The sequence below is a fragment of the Ammospiza caudacuta genome, chromosome 6 (genome assembly GCF_027887145.1).
Source record: "Ammospiza caudacuta isolate bAmmCau1 chromosome 6, bAmmCau1.pri, whole genome shotgun sequence".
Taxonomy (NCBI): domain Eukaryota; kingdom Metazoa; phylum Chordata; class Aves; order Passeriformes; family Passerellidae; genus Ammospiza; species Ammospiza caudacuta.
In genome coordinates, this window is record NC_080598.1 from 54,583,929 (window position 1) to 54,607,750 (window position 23,822).

The following is a 23,822-nucleotide window of genomic DNA, read 5'->3' on the forward strand; positions in this document are numbered from 1 at the left end:
CAGCAAACTTTTTCAACCTACATGACATCACTGTCTTGAAATGCCACTACATGGACAATCTGAAGCTAATGAGCATTTTCCAGTGTGCATTTTCGAGCAGGTAATCTTGAATTAGCCCATTGTAGTTTTCTCACCATGGTATAAGGATGTCTAGTTGCTTCCCATGAAGGCAGGCAAATTAGTAAATGAGGTCTCAGGGAAGAAAGCACTGCATCAGCAGGCAAAAACAGGTCCCTCAGGAATCCTAAAAACCAGGCAGAATTTCTTTAAAGGAAAACAATGAACTAGAAGGAACACGAAGAATAAGAAATAGCCAATCTATTTCCTTAAGGGACAGCACAAAGGAAGAATAAAGAGATACAAAAGAGAAACGTACACTCACAGAATAAAATGCCGAATTTAAAGTGCCTTGTGGTAAAACTAATGCTTTTTCTTGATTTGTTCCGTGACTACTAAAGATACACTTAGGGGCGTTTTGGTGGGGTCTTTTTTGAATTCTCAAGCCTCAGAACCAGAACAGTATTATACTTTCCCTGCCTTCACTGAGTTCTTTCCTGAAAGCGTTGGAGCTCTGATGGGAATGACTGAGAATTCAGACTTCTGAAGGCAAGCCCCAAATTCGGTCTTCGCGGACAGGCAGACTAAGTTTCAAGGAGACCAGGGGAGTGCTTAACACTCCCCCTCGCCCCGGACCTCCCTTCTCTTGCGCTCCTGCAGGATTCCTCCCCTCGCCCGCGGCAGGGGCTGAGCTGCTGGAGCTGCGGGAGGCGCTAAAGCTGCTGGAGCTGCGGGAGGCGCTAAAGCTGCTGGAGGTGCTGGAGGCGCTAAAGCTTCTGGAGCAGCTGGAGGTGCTGGAGGTGTTGAAGCTGCGGGAGGTGCTGCAGCAGCTGGAGGTGCTGGAGCAGCTGGAGGTGCTGGGAGTGCTGGAGGTGCTGGGAGTGCTGAAGCAGCTGGAGCAGCTGGAGCAGCTGGAGGTGCTCGGCTCCCGTTCGGCGGCGCTGCCCGGGGTCCGCCCGGCCCGGTGCGCAGCTCCCCGCCCGCGGGTGGAGGCGGGCAGCCCTCCCCGCCCTCCGTCCCTCCCTCGCCGCTCCCGCCCCGTCCCCCCGAGCCGGGCGGGCGCTGCCGCCTTGCCGGGCCCGCCGAGCGCCGCGGGGAGCGCAGCGGCCCCGGCCCGGCCATGGGGCTGCGCGCCGCCGGCATCCTCGGCTGCTGCTGCTGCCTGCTGCCCCTCGTGCTGCCCGCAGCCCCAGGTAAGGACACCCGCACCCTCTGCTCCGCCGCCGCGGGAAGGGAGGCGACTTGGGAAAGTTTGGGGAGTTTGCCGGGGCCGCGGGGCAGCGGCGGTGATGGGAGCCCGCCCGGAGCCCGCCCGGAGCCCGCCCGGAGCCCCCGGGCGGCGAAGGTGTCCCCAGCCCTCGCTCCAGCCGGGGATGCCCGTGTGGTCGGGAAGCTTTTCCCTGGCAGCGGACGGAGCGCGTTTCTCTGGCGCTGGCGCAGGGTGTCCGTGCCTAGCGGGGATCTTCAGAGGGATGCTCGGTGCGAATGCTTAAGCAAGCAAACAAAACAAAAACTGCGACTGAGATCTCTTCTCCTTAACTTGCGTTATTTATGCATGATTTAATGGAAATGGTTGTTTTCATCCCATGTAGGGTTGAAATGAGTTCAGCACTTTTATTGCAAGTAGTTTTAAATGGATTTATTTTTCTGGCTGAAAGTACTTCTGTGTTTCAAGTAGTTGTGAAACAATGCATTTGGAGTGGCATGTCGTGAAACAACATCCGTGAATCTGCTCTGGCATTACCCCTTTAAAATGGTGTGTAGGGATATTACATACACTTCTGGTGTGCTAAAGTAACTTTGTATTCTTTTGCCATTAATTCTCTATGTCATTTCACTTACGCTTTAGGAACATTCTATAACACGTTCCAGATTAGGTTAATTTAAAATTTTACAATGCAAAAATGTGTCTGAAAAGAAAAGAAAAGGAACATTTCACAGTCTGGGATTTTTCAAAACATTGTAATGTGCATAGGATGTGATACATGCGTATAGGGGTTTTTTGTGCTCATTTTTCTGGTTTGATGTTATAAATCTCTTCTTCCAGGCGTGATCTGTAAAGCTGGCTGCCATCCAGAGAATGGATTCTGTGAATTTCCCAGTGAATGCAGGTAAAAAGATCTGTCAGACTGGGGTATTAGCACAGGAGTGTTCAGCTTAAATAATTCGTAGTCCTGGTAAGAGAGATAGAAACTGAAATGGTTTGGTCTCTGAAAATATGGAGCTGTAATGAAACAGCACTCTGTTAGGATACAGTAACTGGAAAGCATGGATATTTAGATACCTGTTCAGTTTCCTTCTTCCAGGATGAAGTATTTACATTGATTAGTTGGGGTTTTTTTTCTTGCTGAATGAAATTATTTTCTTCACATAAACGGCTTCTAGTGTCCCAGAAGCACCGATGGTATGCTTTTGTTCAAATAGTAAAATTTCTAATTCAAAAGTTTATTTGTTGCGCATTTGTGAACCAAAAAGGGGGTCATCCTTGTAATTATGTTTATTAAAAATAAACTCTGTCTTGTCTTTTATCTCTTTCAGGTGTCAGCCTGGCTGGCAGGGTGCACTCTGTAACCAGTGTGTTCCTTTCCCCGGGTGCTTGCACGGCAGCTGTGCCAAGCCCTGGCAGTGCATCTGCGAGGAGGGCTGGGTGGGCAGCCTCTGTGACATAGGTTTGCACATCCTTTTCTCTCCTTGAATAAGCGAGGGGAAGCAGCCCCACCTGGTGTTGGAGACACGCAAAATCCTTCTGGATAACTGATTTTTAATGTTAGCTCCAGATAATGAGGAGATTCTGGGCAGCAGCACATAAACCTCGAACTTCTATAATAATTTAGGCAGAAGCAATGCAGTATCTTTTGTAATTGGGCATATATGTGAGCCAAGTATAAATTCATTATATTTTAAACTGTAATTATCAGGGACAAGGCCAACAAACAACTGGTCCCTTCTTGTCATGTAAGCTCTTCTAATCAAAATACAAGTTATTTTGTATATATTAAATAATTTTAAATATTTATGAAGCACATTATATATATATATATATATATATATATATATATATATATATGCTATTTTCTTAGTACTTCTTGAAATGAAAACATTGTGTTTAATTTTTCCTTTACTTGAGCCAGTGATGATTCAGTGAAGTAACATTACTATAACTGAGAAAAAGCTCTTCCTGAACAGAATGCCATTTCCCCCTCAGGTCTGAGGGAAAAGCACAGCTCTGTGTGCATTCCCTCACCCTTTGCCAGTCAGAATCAGCCAGCTTAGCATCAGCAAGCTGAAGAATTGGCCTTTGTTGAGGTGGTTTATTTTGGCTGACAAGGCAAATGTTCAGTCAGAGAGATCTGACAGGATGGAAACCACATGAGCATCCAGGAGGATGCACTGCTCAGCCCACACAGCTGCAGCTGGGACAGGACAAGTGTCCAGGGCCTCATTTCCTCTTCATGCCTTTCAGGCTTTTGTTGGTATATGGCTCATAATTTTTAGAGCATGCGTGAGATCTCCAATACATAGCCAGAGTGGTGATTGATGACAGATTGAACAGCATAAGATTTTCAAGATGACTAAAAGAATCAGAAGGTTTTAGGTAGGTCACATCCTTGCAGTGACATGGAATTTGGTGCAAGGTTCTCAGGTGTTCATTTACTCATTTACTCACCAGGTTTTGCCAGCCTCAACTCACTGACTGCACCCATGAGCAGAGAGAGGCTTCCTAAAGTCATTCCTGGTGTGTTTGCAGGAGCTGTGGTAGCAGTGCTGACATCTGTGGTGCAGATGTGACTCTAAACTCTCACATGTTGTTCTGGACACATCTCACAAATATGTTTGTACCTGAGACAGACACCTAGATTCTCATCACAGTTAACGAGGAGGAATGAGTCCTTCTCTGATCTACAATCAGAGATTTCTAAAGCTGCACAGATCAGTCCCCCCTCTGCCACCTTAGGAGGCTCAGTTCTGTTGCTTATCTGCAAATACAAAGTTCCACATTTTCAAAGGTAGCACCACCTGGTTTGATAATGCCACTGACTGGGTGGCTGTTTTTAATACAGGCAGCCTGGTTCTCAGTTCAGGCCAAGAATGACCTTCCTAGTAATTTAGAGACATGCAGGTTATGAGTTGGGCTTGATCCACTCTAAACACGTAGGGCAGAATCAGTGGTAGCATTTGTGACTGTTATTGCAGTCACATGGACAGACAAGGCACTTGAAGAAAGACACCTATGAGTTGGTCTTGGTGTTAATACTGCTGGTTAACCAATTTGGAATGGAGTCTGTCCAACTGGCTCCATGATGCCATGGCATCTTCTCATCTTATGGAAACACAGCCTTGAAATCCAGCGTGTGCACCCCTGGAACCAGGCTGCACAGCACAGATATACACTGCACAGCTGATACACACTGCACAGTACAGGGACCACATCAAACACCGACCATAACAAAGGGAAAATCAATTGAGTCAATTTGTTTCGGGGGGAAAAATGAGAGCCCAGTCAGAGTGTTTGATCCAGCTTGCTAAATCAGATCTGTCAGCCTGTCACCCCAGGCTGTGCCGACACACTCGTGTTAGCAGGTGCATGACCTCCTGCTGGAATCCTGGCCTCAATTGGGCTAAAAACCCAACATACAGTGTGAGCTGGGAGTAAATTGTCCTACTTGTCACCAGAGTGCTTTGCCAAGGCCACATGTTGGCAAACTCATCAGAGAGTACAGGTGGAGTCTCTAATGCCTGTGCTATGAATGCATGAGACAGAGCTTAAAAATTGTCCTGTGACAAACTACAACTGAGCATATCTTCCTCAAAAACACTCAGTGATTGCTTTATGCACTGCAGCATGACAACTTAGTTTGATGGAACTATTAGTTATGGGTAATATGATTGAGGCCACTCATAGTATATGTATAAGTGTAACATCCTGGTTTTGCATTTTCATCTGTTACCACTTGGTGGTTGTCCTTTTGAGACGTAAAATACAATAGAGAAAATGGGCTAATTGAGACTAACTATGTATTATATTTTAAAAGAACCTGGTACAACACCCTTTTAAGATGTATTTTAAAATTAAATACCTGACATAAATTATTGACAGTAATGTATATATATATATATGTATATACATACCTATTCATAGATGTATTTCAGAGAGTTTCCATGCTCCTGCATCAAAGTTCATGTTTTCTCCTCCATCAAAGTACACACTTTATTAGCTGCCTTTAGAGTCTGTGAAAATAGCTGGCAAACAGTACTGCTTCAAAAAGCATTCAAGATTATTTTGGTCCCTGTAAAATTGGAGTTTATACTAAAAGTGCATGCTAAGTTGTCTTGCAATGAGAATAGGCTAATGCATTAGGAAATAGAACCTTTTGTCCAGGAAAGATTGTATTTGAAAGCTAAGGGTGGTGTTTTCTGTGGTTAAAATTTTTCAGTACCTCATGATATCATCTAAATTTCATGTTATTCTGTGGGACGCAAAATATAAATGCTCTTAAATCCCTTTTTATCTTCTTAGAAAGTGTGTATATGTGTGTGTGAGGCATCAGATACCTTCCAGTCAGCACTTCTCTGCAGCTGCTGCAGTAGCTTGCTAAAATGTTTGTTTATTTAGTTTTAATTATTTTAAAAATTCAGTAATCATTTGAGTGGGAAGTGGCTCAGCAGGGCAATTGCAAAGAAAATGAGATGTGTGGCTTTGGGTCAAGACGTCATACAGTTCTTTGTTCTGGTACAGTTATATAAGGGTTGAATGTAGCCCAGCCAAAAGATGATATTTTAACAGATTTTTTTGTAAATTGATGATCTTTGTTTTTATGAAACATTTGTTCATAAGCACATAATGATATGAGCAGGGAACAGGGAGAATTCCCAATTCCTGATTGCTCATGGAGAAGCCAAAATTCTGAAAGTATGACTAAGACTATCTAGAAGTTCTTTGTTCCACACTAATATTTTATTTCTAATCCTACTTATTTATAGAATCGAGCAATTCAAACACATTTTGCAAGCAGGAGCTAGAAAGAGCTAGAAATAAGCTGAAATTGCTTGCAGTAGTCGAACAATCTGAATTCCATTTTTACAAAGGGGGGAATAGATCAGAATTTATAAAATGCAGGGTGAAGTATTGCTAAAGCTATATTTTATTTGAAGTATTGTATATCATTCACAAACTCTTTCTCATTAGATTAATCAAGGCCTGTTGGGTATTTTTAAACAGATATTCATCCATGTTCAGCAAAACCCTGCACCAATAATTCAACGTGTATAGAGACTGGTGATGGAGGATATATTTGTCTGTGTGCCCAGGGATTTACAGGAAAAAACTGCCATCTCAAGAAAGGACCCTGCATTATTAATGGGTAAATATTGATTTCTGACATGCATTTAAAATCTACACTTCTATTATTCAGAATTCTTTGCTAAGTGGAATTATATCTGTGTCAAAATACACAATGCTTCTGATAGTTGCTGATATTATCAAACTTTACAAATCGGATCTATTAATATTTTAAAGATTTAAGAGATTATCAGTGTGGCTTTCTGTGCGCAATCTGAGTACTAAAAGTGCTAATTTGCACATTTTATTGTGGTGAATTTATGATGCCTGCTCATGATTTTTGTAAAAAAACTTGAAGTGACTCCCATCCTGTGCTCTCACCTCTAGTGAGGGCTAATTTATACACAGCCCAATAAGAGCAGTAGCTAGCACAGAAGCTGTCTGCATGAAAACACCTAGCCCACCAGCTTGCATTTTTTTCTTAACCAACATATGCTAATGTGCTCATAGTTAACTGAAGGAGACAATCTCACTTCCATCAGAGCAGGGAGACCATTACTCTCTGTTCTTTAAAAGAAATGGGGCATTAAGAACAGCTGTGCAGTAGGTTGAGGGAGGTGATCCCTCCCCTCTGCTCACTCTTGCTGAGGCACATCTGGAGTGCTCAGTCCAGTTCTGGGCTACCCAATACAAAAAGGACACAGCCATACTGGAGAAGTCCAGTGACTTGTGAAGGGCCATGGATATGATTAAAGAAAGGGAACTTCTCTCCTGTAAAGAGATACTGAGAGCTGGGTCATTCAGCCTGGAGAAGAGCAGGCTCTGAGGAACTTGTCCATTGTGTGTGAGTACCTGATGGGGGGAAGCAAAGATGACAGAGCCAGACTTCTCATTGAGGTGCTCAATGAAAGCTCAAGAGGCACTGGGTACAGGCCAAAGAACTTCCACCAAAATCACTAGTAGAACTGCTTGGGAAAAAAAAGAAGACTTTCAGTGCTAGAGAAAATGTGAATTTGGGTTTCTGTTCAAATCTAGAAGCATCTGCTGTCTTCTAGCTCATCAAAGTTCTGATCCCATAAACATGCAGAATGCCTTTATGGTGGATACAAACTTGGTAAAACTATCACTCTAAAATCACAGTTTTCTTTTAGGAGATTGCCTTCTTGCTCTCTAGCTCTATATGGATACCCTCTGGTTCTCTTTTTGCTCAGTGATAGATAATGAGTATTCAGATCTACCTTATGACTGAATCTTCCTGAAGACTTGTAAATTCTTGTTTAAGGAACATTAACATCTCTCACTCTCTCTGGCAAGAATTGCCATTCTTTCACAACTTCAGTAGATTTTTTTTGTCATCACTTTTATTTGGGGGATACTCTCACAGTTTTTTCTGGGTTTACTTTCAGCCTCTAAGATAGCTACTCTGATTTGCCTATTTTTCTTCATTGACAGTAGGGAAATTTAAGCTCCTTGAAAGAGCCATGGCTCAAATCCAAGCTACTTGCCTAGTATTGGAGATATGAATAGGTTTTTCTGATTTTCACCTGTAGACCAAATATTTCAGTAATTCAGTGTGGATGTATATGCTTATCCCATATGCTTATGATTATCCCAAAAAACAGGTGAGTTCTAAAAATACAGCATCAACAAAATAATAAAGATTAGTTCCATGTAATTCCTTAAACACCTTATGGTTTTAAATTGCTGAAACTCCTTTTTTTGTGTTGGCACTCTGTTTTTGGACTGAATGCTGATGAACTAGCCTGGAAATTGTGAACAATTTTTCTGAAGAAAGCAACATAAGTTGCTTTCTTTCTTGAAGCAGTGATTCTTTTTCTCTAGGAAGCTGTCTTTTTCCGGAAAATGAGCAGCAGGCTCTGCAAATCTGCATTTAGTTCAAAAAGACAACTGTTGTCAGCATAAGCACTCCGTGTCTGCTAATAATTCACAGTCCACCAGAGAGTGCATCCCACATTGTAGAAAGAGACCTCATCAGATGGTGCCATTTCATTCACCTCTCATTTCCTCTTCACCTCAGTGGTAATGTTAAAAATGTTGATTTTACTGAGCATTACTGCTGGTTTCTTAATATTCCCAGGTGGAACCAGAGCAATTCACAAATCAAAGTGGTTTTTCTAGTCTGCTTACATGTATCTGGAGTAGTGACCTCTCTGTGATGTTTGGAGGTTTCTGCCCTGAAGCAGAGCAGTGAGTGGTACTTTCTAAAAGAAACCAGACTATCTGGGAAGCAAAGAATGGTATGGAATGGTTCCTACAACTAACCCTTAATGTGCAACACCTTGCTGTATGCCAAAAATGCAAAGCAGAAGAATTTATTCAAGGAAATTAATATTAAGCCTTTATTTATTTTAACATATTTAAAATAGACAAATGCAACTCTGTTAGTAAAAAATGAAGAAAATTTTCATAATTCTGCATTTTTCCCCTTAACTGTTTTTTATTTCAATATTTTACATTTCTGAAAATTTCAGAAAACGGAAAAAATTCAGAACTTATGTTCTCCAACAGTTTCTTCCCATTTCCCTAGAAAGTACTGAGATTCAACCCGGCCATGAAGGTTCAAACTTCTACACATTTATGTTGGACAAACCAGCTTGTCCAATTTTCCATGGGACCTGTAAAGCTAAGGGAAAGTGCTAGGTTCTCCAAGACAGCCATAACCACTGAAGGACTGTATAACTCCAATTTCCATATTTTGATTAAAAAGACATAGTGACTGGTTAATATCTTGGAGTTCCTTACCTCAAGTTATCACTAACCATGTCTATGTCAAATCCCAGTTTTGTTTTCCTAATACTGCTCCCAGACTTCCAATATGTTCTTTTAGTGCATTTTTACCAAGAACAGTACTAGAGGACAGAGCAGTTACTGTGGAAGCTGCAGAAAGCAGACAGATGATTCCTCTGCCAGAATGTTCAGACTCTCCTGATGGGTGGCTGCTGGGTGTTTCAGTCCCCAGTGAAGCCAGAGGTGCTTGGAGCAATCTCTACCAAAGGCAGTCCCAGAGCAGTGGTGACAAACCCAGCCTTGTTGTGATCAGGGACCATTTGTAGACAGGAGCTTACAGCTCTTTCACAGTCATCTCAGCCAGACATCAACAGATCTTGTAAATCTCTGTGTGCCACCGTGGAATTCCACAACAGCCTGTTGCTACTGACTGCTGCACATGTGAAATGTCTGCATCTGAAGCTGTGGTCTTCATCACCCCTGGGACTTTGCCCTGGAATTGGGGGGCCTGAAATAACAGCTTGGACTTTTCAACTCTCAGGCAGTACTGTGCTGTATGTCTTCAGGGATACATAAGTATTAAGAAAAGTTTTGTTGTCAGTGAGGCTTGTCCTAAACTTTGCCAAGTATTTTTCATATTTTACAAAGTGAGTTTTAAAAGCTTGGCTGATGTGTGATGAACTGCCGTGAAAGTTTGAGGGTTTGAGGTTTATTTGTAAACCTGGGACTCAGGGACCCTTGTCAGCCAGCAGGGACAGCTAAAGGAGCAAGAGCACTTTGCACAGATCCCCTGAATTAACACATTTGTGCCAGTCAGTGGTGGCCTCATCTTTTGGCATTACACTCAGTAAGGCACAGTTGCATTGTAAAGATAGAAAAGATCTATCAGTTAATTTATGTCACCTAAAACATGTTATCAGGCTGCTAGATGGGAAGTACTAAAAGAGTTTGTAGAAATACTTGGTTTCATATGGTCCTGCTCTCACATTACAGCTGTCTTTGCCCAGGCTGAAATTCTCTCATTGATATTTTTTTGTTATAATTGTATTGATCAAAAATTTCCTCTGAACAGCTGTTTATAGGAAAGTATCTGTTTGCTTCTGAATTGTTTGTGTCATGGAACAGACAGGCAGAATAAAAACAATCAGCTTTATGCCTAGCTGCTGTGACACTGTTTTTTTCTGCCAATACAATATATAGATTATTTTAGGAATAATCAGCTAGAAAGGAAGCAGCCATGGCTTTTCGTGTCTTTGTTCTGTCTTGTGTGAATAGTTGCTTAGCTAAATAGCTCCAAGCATATAAAAATATATAAAAATAGTGAGAAGCTTAATTTGAATAAATGTTTGAAATAATTTAAAATCCCTTCACAGCTCATTGGGTTGAATCTATATACTGGTGTACTAATCCTGCCCAAAGGGTCAGCAGAAGATATTATAATCTGTATTGACAATGATGTTGAACAAACTCATTTTTTATTCAGCTTCACTGACTTCAGTGGATTTGCATTCGGAATTGGCTCTTCTAAAGAAAAATAGCTCTTTTTATTGTATAAATTGTTTCCTAATAATTTCTTCCTTTGGACTTCAATTTTGTCTCTGTGTTTGTCATGTGTCCTAGTTCTCCCTGCCAGAATGGAGGAACATGCATTGATGACAATGGTTTTGCACCCCATGCTTCCTGTCTGTGCCCTTCTGGTTTCGCTGGCAACTTCTGTGAGATAGACAGAGATGACTGTGAATCCAGCCCGTGTGAGAATGGAGGAACCTGCACAGATGTCGGAGTGGGTTTCAGCTGTTCTTGTCCCCATGGCTATACAGGGAAGCTCTGCAGCAGCCGTGTCACTTTCTGTGCAAGTGGCCCGTGTGAGAACGGGGGCACTTGCAGTGAGCATCCCCAGGGAGGGTTCGAGTGCATCTGCAAACCAGAATTTGTTGGCGTGACCTGCAAACATCCCAGCAAAAACACAAGCCTCTCTGGAATGAATATGGAGACAAAGCATATGCAGAATTACAAGCCACCCTCAAAAGCTCACCACAGATCAGTGCACCAACAACAAGAAATCCTGAAAATAACAGTGAAAGAAACAATTCAAAATGCAGATCCCTTAATGAGTAGAAGCCAGGTGATATGTTTTGTTGTGCTCGGCTTGCTTACGTGTCTTGTTGTCTTGGGTACAACTGGGATTGTTTTCTTTTCAAAATGTGAAATGTGGCTTGCTAATGCCAAGTATAGTCATCTCCTGCGCAAGAAAAAGAACTTTTTTCTGAAGTCTAACAATGGGGAAAACCTCTCAGTTAATATTATCTTCCCAGAGAAGATCAAATTGACTAATTACACTAAGAACTACACTGCCATCTAGGCCCTTGAAAGCCAAGCAGCATCTTGCAACTTTTCATAGCAATATGTAAAATTTATTGCCTGTGTTTGGCCTCAGTATTTGTGTGTATATTTGCTGTAAATTGTTCTGAGTGACAATGAAGAAATGTAATGGATCTGTCTTGCTAAGGATTTTTTCATTCCCCAAAATAAAAGGTAAAAAAAAAAAAAAGGATTAAAAAGTAAGGAATGTTATTTTAATTTCTCTTCAAGGCAGCTACTTTTTGTAAAATAAAAAATAACTTATCACTGCAACTGTATTGCAGCTTTCTTGTCTTGTGCATAGTTCATTTGGCAAGTACAGTACTTGCAAATTACTCAGTAATGCTTTTTTTTCTATTTAATAAACAGCAGTTAAGGGCTATACTGGTTTATTTATTCATTTCTAAACCTTACTCTACAGCAAGGTCTGCAACAAGTGTCCATGCTGAACTCATTTGATATCTGATAAAATCTTTAGAAATTGCAACCAGCAGGAGCAAATCCACACTGATACCTCACCTATTCAGTCAGTGTTGCTATTTTTACATGCTTATAAGAGAGATTCTGTAGAATCTTAGAGGTCTTTGGGATATTAACTTCAGGTTAAAGGTCTCTCACTTGAAAACCTGCATCTATAAATTGTTCTATTTATCTATTTTAAAATGTTAAAAAGGTGTTCAATGTCTTTCTTTTTAGAGACCTAGTAGAGATTAAAGGATCAGATTCTGATTTTTCTCTAAATATTTCTTAAAGACCTCTGCTGAGTGAAGTATCCTTCATGACTGTGTCATGTGGAGAAAGGAAAAGATGTCACGTGTCACCTGAAATAGGACAGCTGCTTTTAATTCTTCACTCCTGCTTTTTCTGTCACTTTTCAAGGAGAGGGCAAGGTTTTCAAGAATCAAAAGCAGCAGTGGCAAACAGGCAAGGGGTCATGAAAGCCATAAAATTGTCAGGGGCCTGGGGGCAGTGATAACTCTTAACCTCCCTGAGGGGCCTCGCACGGAGCTCTCACCCACCTCCCACCCGTGGGACCATTTTGGGTCAGCCCAGCACTGCTGGTTCTGTCTGAGCTGGGCTGAAACTGTGCCTGCACTTGGTGCTTGGACTACTCCTGCAGGAAGCCCAGCTGCTGAAAGGACCCTTTGGACCTGTGCTCCAGCCCCGTCTCTGGCCCTGTCTGCTTTTGCTGCTGCCAGGAGCCCTCGGGTGGCCCCTGGAGCTGGTTCATCCCCTGCTGTGTCTGGAGCTGCCAATGGGCCCCGTTACCAGCTCCAGCTCCTGCGGGCCTGTGGGGCTGGTGGGGCCCGTTACCAGCTCCAGCTCCTGCGGGCCTGTGGGGCTGGTGGGCCCCGTTACCAGCTCCAGCTCCTGCGAGCCTGTGGGGCTGGTGGGCCCCGTTACCAGCTCCAGCTCCTGCGAGCCTGTGGGGCTGGTGGGCCCCGTTACCAGCTCCAGCTCCTGCGGGCCTGTGGGGCTGGTGGGGCCACGGGTCTGTCTGTCCCACCCTGGGCATGACCCTCCTGGCCCTCCCAGCTTTGTTCCTAAATGGCCAACCTGACACTGACTGCTTCCTGTAAGAAAAAACAAAAAACAAAAAACCCAAAAATACCCCCCAAAAAAAACCCCATGAAAACCCAAAAAACCCCACCAAAACAACCAAACCAGTCACTTCCCACAGCAGTGCCTAAAGGTGTCTTTAACCGCAGTTTTGTAACAATTTATTTCCCCAGCCACCCTCAATAGGAATGATTAGCAGCTTCTCAGTTCTCATAACTGTGCTATTCCCAAATCCATTAACAGCTGCTCAATTTTAAAAAAGCCTTGAAGCATATACATGGCATTACAGTAAGATTTTTTTTTTTTTGCTAATATCTCTCTGAATTGCTACAAGTATGTGGCAATATTGTTGATAATATTTGCACATATCATAGTATTATGATGTAGTGCTAAGAGGAAAAATGGTACTCAGGTATTACTGTGGAAAGTGGTGAATTCCAGATAACTGGGTCAAAACTTTAAATGAAGAAGATGCTCCTTCTCAAAGCTCTTGTTGGAAAGACAAATATTTATCAAACCTAGCAACTTTTCAGTCAGCTGTAGGGAAGTTTGAAGACTGAGAAACCCAGATGAATGTAAAACTAGGTAAGCAGAGTTGAATTTCAAGCCATAAAACATGAGTCTTAGGAGCTGACACACTTCTTTTAAAACAATATGTTTTAAACATATAATTCAGTATTGTTCATTTTAGCTTTATTAGAAATATGTTAGGGTTAATTTGGAGAAAACCAGAAACATGCATAACTCCATTGGGTATCTTGCAGCTTTGATTTAAAACCAGTTACAACTTTAGGTACCTGCTGGGAGTCAGTGGTTAAATTCTTGAGCTGCCTGTACACCTTCCCCACACCTTTGAGCAGAGGCTTCCTTATCCCTTACAGCTCAGTCTGCTGCAGAACAGAACAAGGCTTTAAGTAACAAAGCTTTGTATTTTAAACATACAAAACTTAGGAAGTTGTAATTCATATTTATAAACTATCATGATTTTTATTTGGCCATGGTGACCCAATGGGCAGTTCCTCCATCGCAGTGAATTTCTTCATATGTAGACAGAAGAGCATTTTTGAGAAAAGATCATTTGCACAGCATGGAAAAAGAGTAGATTTCAGCTCTTAGTATCCTTCCTATCGTTGGTGGTCTATTCTCCTGCTACCTTCTCCAAAGAGAAAAAGGTTACCTTAAGCATGAAAGTCTGGAGAAAATAGTATCTTTCTTTAGCTCCTTCGTTCCAGGAAATAATTAAACATGTATGTTTGTATCTCATATTTGTGTTGTTGGTGTAGTGAATAGCTCCAAAGCTTTATCACCACACAAGTGACAGACAACTAGGATGATAAAAAATATTATGGATAAATAGCCTGCAAGAGGTCTCCAAAGCAAGAAGTTTAAAATAAGCATTGTGCATAAACACTGATGTAAGAGCAAAGAGAAGATAGAACATTGACACCAGGTCAATTCTATGTTAATTCCACATATTTTTTATCAGTGGACAGAAAACAACATATCTATGATACCCATTGCCATGGTACCAACCTATGTTCCCATGTCTCACATTTTGATTTCTGAATGTTCTCCTTTAATCAAGCAACGATGCCTCTGAAATTCAAACTCACCTCCCTGCCTTTTTGCCTGTGTAAACCAAGAAATAAATAAGGACAGCTAGGCTGAGGGATGAGTAAGGACAGTGGGACACTTTGTTAAGGGACACTCCTTCTTGTCCCCAACACATGAGGAAATATTATAATTTCTTTTATTTTAACCACCTCCCTTTGAGCCATCTTAATCTCTGTGTTAACAACAACAACAACAAAACAACAACAACAAAACAAAACAAAAAAAGGATGTTCCACAAATATCTGGTTTTTTGAGATAGGCCATGGATGCTTTTTGCTTTTCCAGTTTGGTTTGATTGTTTTGAACTTGTTTGGGTGAGTTTTGGTTTTGGGTTTTTTGAGGAGAGGAATGTTGGTTTAGTTTTCTTCCGGGGAGGGGGAAAAACACCATGGTGGGGGAGAGGTCTGTCTGCTGCAAAAGTAGAATGAAGAAACAATCACTGAATTCTCAAGAAGAATACATACATGTTTTTTTCCTTTTACTGCCATTCTTGATGTTGGCCCATAAACCAACAATTGCTTTGGATCAATGAGGATTACATCTGTAAGTGCTAAACCATCTGCTGATGATACTTCCACAGCAGCCCAGCTAGTTGGCTCTTCTAGGTTGATAACATGAGGGTTTGTTTCAAAGAAATATTTAGATCCAGGTGGACCACAGTGTTCCTATTTAAAACAGACCTTCAGCTTTTGAGAGTGAAACAGTGTTAAGGACCTGGCTGCAGGGATATGTACAAACCATCCCTGAAAATAACAGGGCAGTTTGCACTGGGCCAGTACAATACTTTTCACAGCTATGTCATTTCCTCTCTAAGTTCTCAAATTTGCCTTGGCAAATTTATTTACTATCACAGCCTGAAGGGCAAAACAATTTGCTATAGATATGGCATGCTCTTTGTTTTTATAAATACAAAACCTTCCTGGCAGAAATACATGTGTATGCATCCAGAGAACATGAAATCATTGCACATGTACTATACATACATTGTGAATTTTCCAAAACACATCTCATTTACTATGCATTTCTTGTGAATAAGGCATGGACAAGTCCTGTGTTCCTGGAATTCACACAGCCTAGGAAAATATCCAGTTATGCCTGGCTTAGGTGGAAGAAATGTCTTAAGAGAAGACTTTTGTAGTTGCTCAATCCGTATTGGAGTCAGCACTTGAGGTCCACAAAACAGGGCAGCTTTGTTGCATCTCTGTGGCCATTAAATGAGAGAAACCCAGAAAAATTTACTGGGATTTTGTCCTTTTTAACATCATGTAATATTTTGAAGTTTCTCCAAATTTTCTTATAGGAGATGAAGGTGCCTTTTAAAATTATTGTAGTGAAGGTTGTTGTAAAACTTTGCAAGAGGAGGACTAAGACTTCATGTAAAGGGGAATATTTCAGTTTCAAATATAAACTGAACTGTTGATCTGGGATTTGAAGAACCATTGAATTGATTGATATTTGGTTATTAGCTCTAAGACTCAAAATGATAACTTCAGTCCCCTGTAGGTCCCTGAGATGGGGTGTGCTGAAGCTCATATCTGGGGGTCTCAGAGTGGGTACACAGTGAAGATCATTGTCCCTAGCAATTGAGACAAATTCTACAGGCACAGAGTAGCCTTCTTATATTTTCATGGTCTCTCAAAGTCAAGTCTGAGCAACTTCAAAGAGGCTAAAATATCAAAGTGGGAGAGGAAGAAAAAATAGAAGAGGGAATTAGCCAGGATTAGTGAGAAATTTTTATTAGACCAGGAATGTTTTTATAACATGAGGCTTGGAGCAAAAATATTGTTTTTTATTCTTTGCCTTTCCATCCCTTTTCCTCTCTCAAAACAATGTCCTTACTATTTGTTCCAGTCTTCTACTGTGTCTGCCCGCTTGATGGCAGCATGTGAACGCAGAACCGTTTGACTCTCCTCAAACCGCTCCCTTCGCGTTTCACGCTGGAAAGTTTGTAACCCGCTCCTGGTGACTGGCTATGGGAAAATGGCAAAAACAAAGAACCAGAACATGCCAGTAGTCCTTCGCCTCTAGGTAATCACTGCTTCTGACATGGTGAGCTACAGCAAAACCACATCTGCAGCAGCAGAGACAGACAGCAGTGATCCTCCAGAGAGAATTGCTGTTCTCGTTTGGAATTAAACTGAAAGTAGAATTTGGCCGTCCTTCTAACGTGTCCATGGCTTTTGGTAGCCCAAACGCAGACACTGTGTACTTTTAAAGGGTTCAAGGGCACTGTTGGCAAGTGCTGGATGGGGCTTTGAGCAACCTATTTGTGTCCCTGACCACAGTACAGGAGGTAGAACTAGATGATCTTTAACGTCCTCCTCAATCCAAACCATTCTAGGATTCTGTGATTTATAAAGAACACTACATTTATGAAAGTAGATTAAATTAAAAGTCACTGAGAGGAAATTAGGAATAATGAAAGAATAACCAAGAAATTATTTTATATAATTTCAGCTAAATGAAAAGATTTTGGTGTACTGGTATGCTTCTAGACTCTCTCATTTTGCTTGAATACATTTTTAACCCAAAAGGGCATGCACAACAACTTCATCAATATTCTAATACCCATTCTTATGCTTCTCACACTGTATGGTGAGATATTTATTCACATGTCTCTGCTTTTTTGGCTTTCTAAGGTGCTCAAATTGGAAATGAGAAAATATGTGCTTTAATTTTTAAAAATCTTTTTGTACCAAATTGAAAGACAGAACTTCACTCATATTTCCAGAGCAGATGCAGGCACATCACAACTTGCTGGGAGCTGTGCATCTACAATATTTCCAACAAGAAATAGTTAATATTTTAAAAGGCTAAATAAACCTGGAGTTATTCCATTCTACTTTCCAGTGTTTAAATTACTGGAAGTATTACATGAGTCCTGCATTTTATCATGGGCAAATGTGAGCTTTGAAGGGATTCAGGCCTCTACTCTCACCTGTGCCTGTTTTTCTTCCTAACTAATGGGACTTGGAGGACTAAGGAGATCTGACTGATGTGGTGGCTGGGAGCCTGGATTGCTGGGAGATATGAAAGGCAGCCTGTTTCCAGGGAGTGTTGGAGTAGTCCCTGTAGTTTTGAGCCCAAGAAAGTTTTTGATGCCTCCTTGCTGAGAGAGAACAAAGATTGCCTGGAAGCCAGAGATGAAAGCGAAAGGATCACGTGTGGGCTTACTGTTGGGAAAGAGCCATAAAGGGACCAAGTCTGATGTGGAGCCCTGTCTGAGGCAGTTTTTCTTTAGACAACTGCAGGGCTGTTATATTCTAAGAGATTAGCTCAGCAGGGGAGATCTTAGTTTGTGCTTTATAGAGCACGTGTGAGGTTGAGGGAGCTGAGAGGGAGAAGCTGCAGCTTTATCAGGTTTGCTCTGCACAGATGCCTGCAGGCCCAGCCCTGTTCTCCCCTTCAGAAAGATGGAATTGTCCAATAGTTTCAATGAAACTGCTGCTGGTACCTTGGGGTGTCGTCTTCCTTTTGAATATCAGTCCTTTTGATATTTTGCTCATTACTGCACAGATTCTGCATTGATCTTGGCTGGAGATTTTCATTTTTCTATCCTACGGTTATGATCTTCATTAAAAAAAAATAAAATAGTACTGATGAGTGAAAAAGGGTGCAAAAAATTCAGGCTGTCCCCCAGCCTCAAGACTTTTCCTCTCCAGAGAAAAGGTTAGAGATTGTTAGCCCTGTTGGCCAAGTTACAAAATTGTGGCATGCAAATGGCTTTCCAGTAGCTCCCTCCAGTTCCTAAGTAGGTGATCATATCCATTGATATCATTTCCAGAAGCATGGATCTGGGGAAAGGGAGCTTCTTTAACATTATGCACACAAGTGTCTCAAATCCATCTGTCTTTGAGAGCAAATGTGGCATGGATAAAAGCAAACAAACAGAATGGTGGTAGAGCATTTAGAGTGGAAGATCATGCCCAAATTGATGCAGCCATAATCCACTAACAACTTTAGCAAAGGGCTTCATGTTCTACTCAGCAGAGGCACACAAAAAAGGGAGAAGAAAATGGAGAAATAGCCTAGTTTAAAGGGACAATGGAATGGTGAGTCCAAGCATTTGCTTTGAGGATGTGAAGTAAAACAGTGGGATGGTCTCCACAGAATCCCAAGACAGAAGAGGAATGAAGGCCACCCAGTTAACCTGGAAACAATGAAAGTCCTCAAAGTCCTTGTCGTTCTAGCAGGCGCGACTAGCTTCAGGCAGGGGAGGAAATCTAAGTAGGTGGCATAGCTACAAGAAGCAGGGAGTTCAGGCTTTGTTCCTTTCTTCTGTTCCCCCTGAGATGTGCTGTTTAGATTTGCCATACTCTACCCAATTGCTTACAGGCGGCAGGGCATGTGTGACCACTACAAGATGGTGAGGAATTGGGCATCCTGGTATGGATGAGTGAACACCATCCATTGCACAGTTTAAACAGAGGCAAGAAGTGAGGAGGCTGAAATGGGATTGATGGTATTCATCAAATATGATATTCAGCCTGCCTGAGGTCCTTGCGCATGAAAAGGTCAAGCTGGAAGAAAACATATTTGCCGTTTAATTCAATGATATTCAGCAAAGACTAACCCAAGTAGTTGAAGAGTCTGTTTGTATCCTGATGGTGCCTGTACTTGGACAAAAATAGTGTCATTCCTTTGGGTAGGACCATGATGTAAGTCTTTCAAAAAAGCAATTGTAGCTGAAAAGGACTCCTTGCTGTTCTTTCTTCTCTCCAGTCTTTGGAAGGACTTGATGTAGAGGAGACAAAATGTTATTGAAGCCTGTGGTACAAATGTTGGAGCATTAAACTATCAGCTTAAATAGGTCTTCAGATGTATTCACATAATAAACACTTACATATGTTCTGTCTCTTGTGGGCAATGCTGAGTTTGCAAATTAGTGAGTTTCCACTGAGAAGTTCCAGCTAAGGCTGCCCACAAGCTTCTGCCCAATCAATACTCATGTTTTTTCTACAGAAATAAATTTGTCCTAAAGTTCCAGTGAACCCAACTGATTGTACATTAAAAAAAAAAAAAAAAAAAAAAAAAAAGACCACTTTGAACATGGACAGTGTTTGCTTGAATGTTTGCAAGGTGCTTTAGCAGACTATGGCTGTGGCAGTGAGCAATGCTGTGACTAGATGGTGCACTTGCCATATTATACATAGAAACCATGAATAGAGTGGTGATAGCTGCTTCTTGCACAGGTGTTTGTGAAAGCTCTGATAGTGATTACTGTGTGCATGTCTGTCTTTGGGGGAGGATAATTACAGCTGGAGGATAATTATAATGGGATAAGGGGGAACTCTGGATTTTGAGAACATATATTAAGTATATACTGAGTATATATTCAGTATAATAAGTGCAAACAACCTGCAGAAAAAAAAGAAAAAAAAAGAAACAACACAATGACTAACAATGCATTCACAACACACTATAGTATTTCCATCCAGTCATCCAGCAAGTCTTATTCACTGCTGTTTATGCTATCTTGTTGACATTTATACTGTAAATCCTGCCTGCACTGAAACACGTCTGACAATCCTTTCAATGAGCCTGGGCTAGGGCTGAAATAGCAATGCCTGATGAATATCATCAGCATTCAGTTTTCCCATGCTTAGTCTCTGGCTCAGACTAATGTTGTTTTAAGTCTCAGAAAAAAAACAGCTTGGTTTCCAAGGATGAGAAGATATAGTCTCTTCTACTTGTTATTTAAAAATAATAATCTGACAGTCATGTTGAAGCATAACAGCACTATTCTGAGGGCTGCACATACAGACTTGATGTCCTTTTGGCATGAGTTTATTGGGCTGTCATAAATTTCTAGTTATTAATGCAATAGTTAAAACAACAAGCATGAGGGAAGAAAATACCATCTTTATTAGAAACAACAATTTCATGTAAATGTGAAGCTTTTTAAAAGCAGAACACCTCCTGCAGGTCAGAGATCAACCTTTGAAACATCTTGAGTTCTAGCTGAAATACATTCCCTCACAGACAACTTGTTGTGCCTCAATTGCCCTGGTTACAGGCTGCATGAAGATACCCAAGCCGGAGAAAATAAAAACATAATTGGAGTTGTTTTGTCTTCCACTTTCAGTGAAGTCAGATTGCCTTGTGTTGGTTGTGAGCTGCCAGTTGCACATGGTTACAGGTTGCAGCTGGCTGCAGTGTCCTGTCATCCTGCAGGAGCATGTGGTTGCCTGAGTCTGAGGTGTGATGGACCTCAGAACCTTACTCTGAATTAGTTCCAGTGTCAGAAATGGGGATTGTAAGATTGTTAGAGTGAAAAGCTTCATAATGTATATTCAAAGCCTGCCTGAGATCTTGCTCGTGAAAAGGGCAAGCAGTGAGAAAATACATTTGCAGTTTGATTCAATTTTTGCATGTGTGTGTGTGTGTCTGAATAAAGATTTCAAGATAAAGCTATTCTGAAATTAGAACTGAAATGGGAGCCACAGGGAGCCAAGGGTTGCATTCTCATTTCACTGGCTGCATTCTTCTCAAAGTACAGTGAGGATGTCTTATGGTTGCTGGGATAGGAAAGTATAATTCTCCCACAAAGCACTGTGCATCACCCATATAACAAACTTGTCTTGCCTTGGCACATCGCTGCTGGTGCAGCTCCAAAAGTTCAGCTGGAGAAGGGCTCCAGCAGTTCTTTCATTCTATCCATTCTAATCCAATTGTCAAGGATTTTTCAACAGGTTCACTCTGCAGAATCAATCTGCACTTTGTGATAGCATTTTGACATGAGGGAACACCTAAGGAGGGGTGAATTACACTCTTTTGTACATGCTAAAAAGTGGAAAAGAAAAAGAAAAAAGAGAGAAATAAAGAAAGAGAGAAAGAGAGAAAGAAAGAGAGAAAGAGAGAGAGACAAAGAGAGAAAGAGAAGAAAAGAGAAAAAGAAAGAAAGAAAGAAAGAAAGAAAGAAAGAAAGAAAGAAAGAAAGAAAGAAAGAAAGAAAGAAAGAAAGAAAGAAAGAAAGAAAGAAAGAAAGAAAGAAAGAAAGAAAGAAAGAAAGAAAGAAAGAAAGAAAGAAAGAAAGAAAGAAAGAAAGAAAGAAAGAAAGAAAGAAAGAAAGAAAGAAAGAAAGAAAAAGAGAAAAAAAAGAAGCCAGAGAAGGATCCTTCATCAAGAGCTGTAGTTAAAGGAAAAGGAGTAATGAGTTCAAACTGAAAGAGAGGAAATCTTTAGTTTAGATACAAGGAAGAGATTCTTCCCTGTGAGGATAGAGAGGCACTGGACCAGGTTGCCCGGAGAAGCTGTGGATTCCCCTACCCAGGAGTGTTCAAGGCCAGGTTGGATGGGACGTTGAGCAATCTGGTGTTTGCTCTCGCGGGAGATGTCCCTGCCCATGGCAAACCATTCTATGGATCTTTCCAGAACAGCTAAGTTGCTTGACTGGAAGAAGGCTGAAGGTTTTTCACCAGTCACAACAAAGCTGGATTGTCGCACAGGTTTAGGTTTTGATCTCTTCCTATGAAAAATACAGACATTGTTTTCGGTTGTAGCAATTAGCAACATATATGGTCTAGGCAAAGATTGACATGTAAACCACATTTTAGTGTGCACTTCAGTTTTGACTCTCATTCTGAATTCAGGTCTGAGTTCCTTCTTTCATTAATATCACTGAAATATTTTTAGAATAAAAGCTTCAATTAACAAATTTCACCTAATTCTTTTGGAAGTTCTGTGAGAGGCAATCATTTTTATTTTCCTCAAAATTAAAGAAATTATGCCTTGCCAAGGTCCTGCCTTCTGGCTCTAATTTCTGCCATCAGGTCCCAGACTTATAGGTCCTTATAGGTCCATCTTTTCCATGGGCTTGGTTAGCTCCATGAATGATACAGCACTTGCAAGGCAACTATTAGCTGTCCTCAGTGGAAAAAAAGTCACTCTTGACCTCTCTGTGTACTATCTTAAAAGTGCTCTTCTCCTTAGTGCTTACTGACCTATTGAAAGACATTTGTTCCGGAGTGAAGATTTTAAATTTCTGAAGTTTAATTCCTGTTATTCTCTTTTGTGTACTCCTTTGGTGTCTGTGGTCAGATGGTAAAGCACACTGCACAACAACCACTGTTATTGCTTACAGCTGAGTAAACCCTCTCTAAGCTTACTAAACCAAATGAAATTTTGCTATGTTTTCCAGCAGAGACATAGACTCTGTTAGCATAAAATAGTCAAAGGGTAGTTGATGATATGTATTTACCAGTGCAGGAGTGAGTTTGAGTTGGTAAAGCATATGTGCTGAGGAGGCTGAAGAAACAGAAGGTTTCACAGGAGCAGGGAGGTGACTTTAACTGTCATGTTATGACAGCATGTGTTCATTACTTTTCTGGGCATGGCCCTTTGTTCTAGTGCCTTGCTGGATGTGTTAAATCCTACGTAGCACTGAAGCTCTGGGGACTTAGAGTAAAGAAATAAAAAATAAAATAAAATAACATAACATAACATAACATAAAAATGAAATGAAATGAAATAAAATAAAATAAAATAAAATAAAATAAAATAAAATAAAATAAAATAAAATAAAATAAAATAAAATAAAATAAAATAATACACTATGTAGTGCAGGCTGGATGTTACGCTGTGTCTTCAGAAGAGCATGAATAGGAAGAGCAGGGTAGCTGTGTCAGCTCAGCACTGCCCCTGTGGCTGTGAACTCATTCCCTAGCTGGGTTTTTAGGTCAGGACAGCAGTGCTTTGATGGAGCTGTGCTATTTCTGCTGCCACAGCCTGTGCAGTCAGCACTGGTGCTGCTCCACTCCTGCAGGTACTGCAGCCTGCCCAGACTGCCTGACTGAGGGAAACAGATTCATTCAGCTTCCTTGAAAACCTCCTCCCTAAAACTGCCCTACTGAGGGGACAGGCAGCCCCAAGGGACAGGCAGCAAAAGGCCAGAGAAATAACTCAGTTCTTTCTCATATTCACATTCAGTTATCCTTTTCTCTTTTCCCACAACTTATCATTTAAAGTAAACTAAGCCAGTAGTAGTTAAATCTGAAAATCTGTGAATTTTCTGTTCACAGGTATTGGTATCATGAAAAATGCAAAGTAAGACATGTCTGTTTTGACTGCCAATAGACTGCTTCTACCTACGTGATAAGACTTAAACTGTGCAAGCTGGGAGGAAAGTGTATTTCTCACTGTGTGGAAGCAGCAAATGTTGATGGAACAGAGCACTACTGAAGAAAAAGCACTCTTCATTGCT

At 41.2% G+C, this 23,822-nt stretch overlaps 1 protein-coding gene across 1 annotated transcript; it reads left to right on the forward strand.

Annotated features, from left to right (window-relative positions):
• The first annotated feature begins 1,177 nt into the window (after nt 1-1,177).
• DLK1 (delta like non-canonical Notch ligand 1) lies at nt 1,178-11,701 on the forward strand. The gene is made up of 5 exons (XM_058807687.1): nt 1,178-1,550; nt 2,105-2,168; nt 2,596-2,726; nt 6,278-6,419; nt 10,706-11,701. The coding sequence occupies exons 1-5, from the start codon at nt 1,178-1,180 to the stop codon at nt 11,445-11,447; spliced, it is 1,452 nt and encodes a 483-aa protein (XP_058663670.1). The 3' UTR covers nt 11,448-11,701.
• Nucleotides 11,702-23,822: the final 12,121 nt, after the last annotated feature.

Excerpts from the sequence above, each read along its gene's own strand:
- DLK1 (XM_058807687.1), top strand. The coding sequence starts at position 1,178 with ATGGGGCTGCGCGCCGCCGGCATCCTCGGCTGCTGCTGCTGCCTGCTG. Across the intron at positions 1,551-2,104 it reads TGCTCGGTGCGAATGCTTAA|GCGTGATCTGTAAAGCTGGC; the intron begins GCAAGCAAACAA and ends CTCTTCTTCCAG. Across the intron at positions 6,420-10,705 it reads GGACCCTGCATTATTAATGG|TTCTCCCTGCCAGAATGGAG; the intron begins GTAAATATTGAT and ends CATGTGTCCTAG.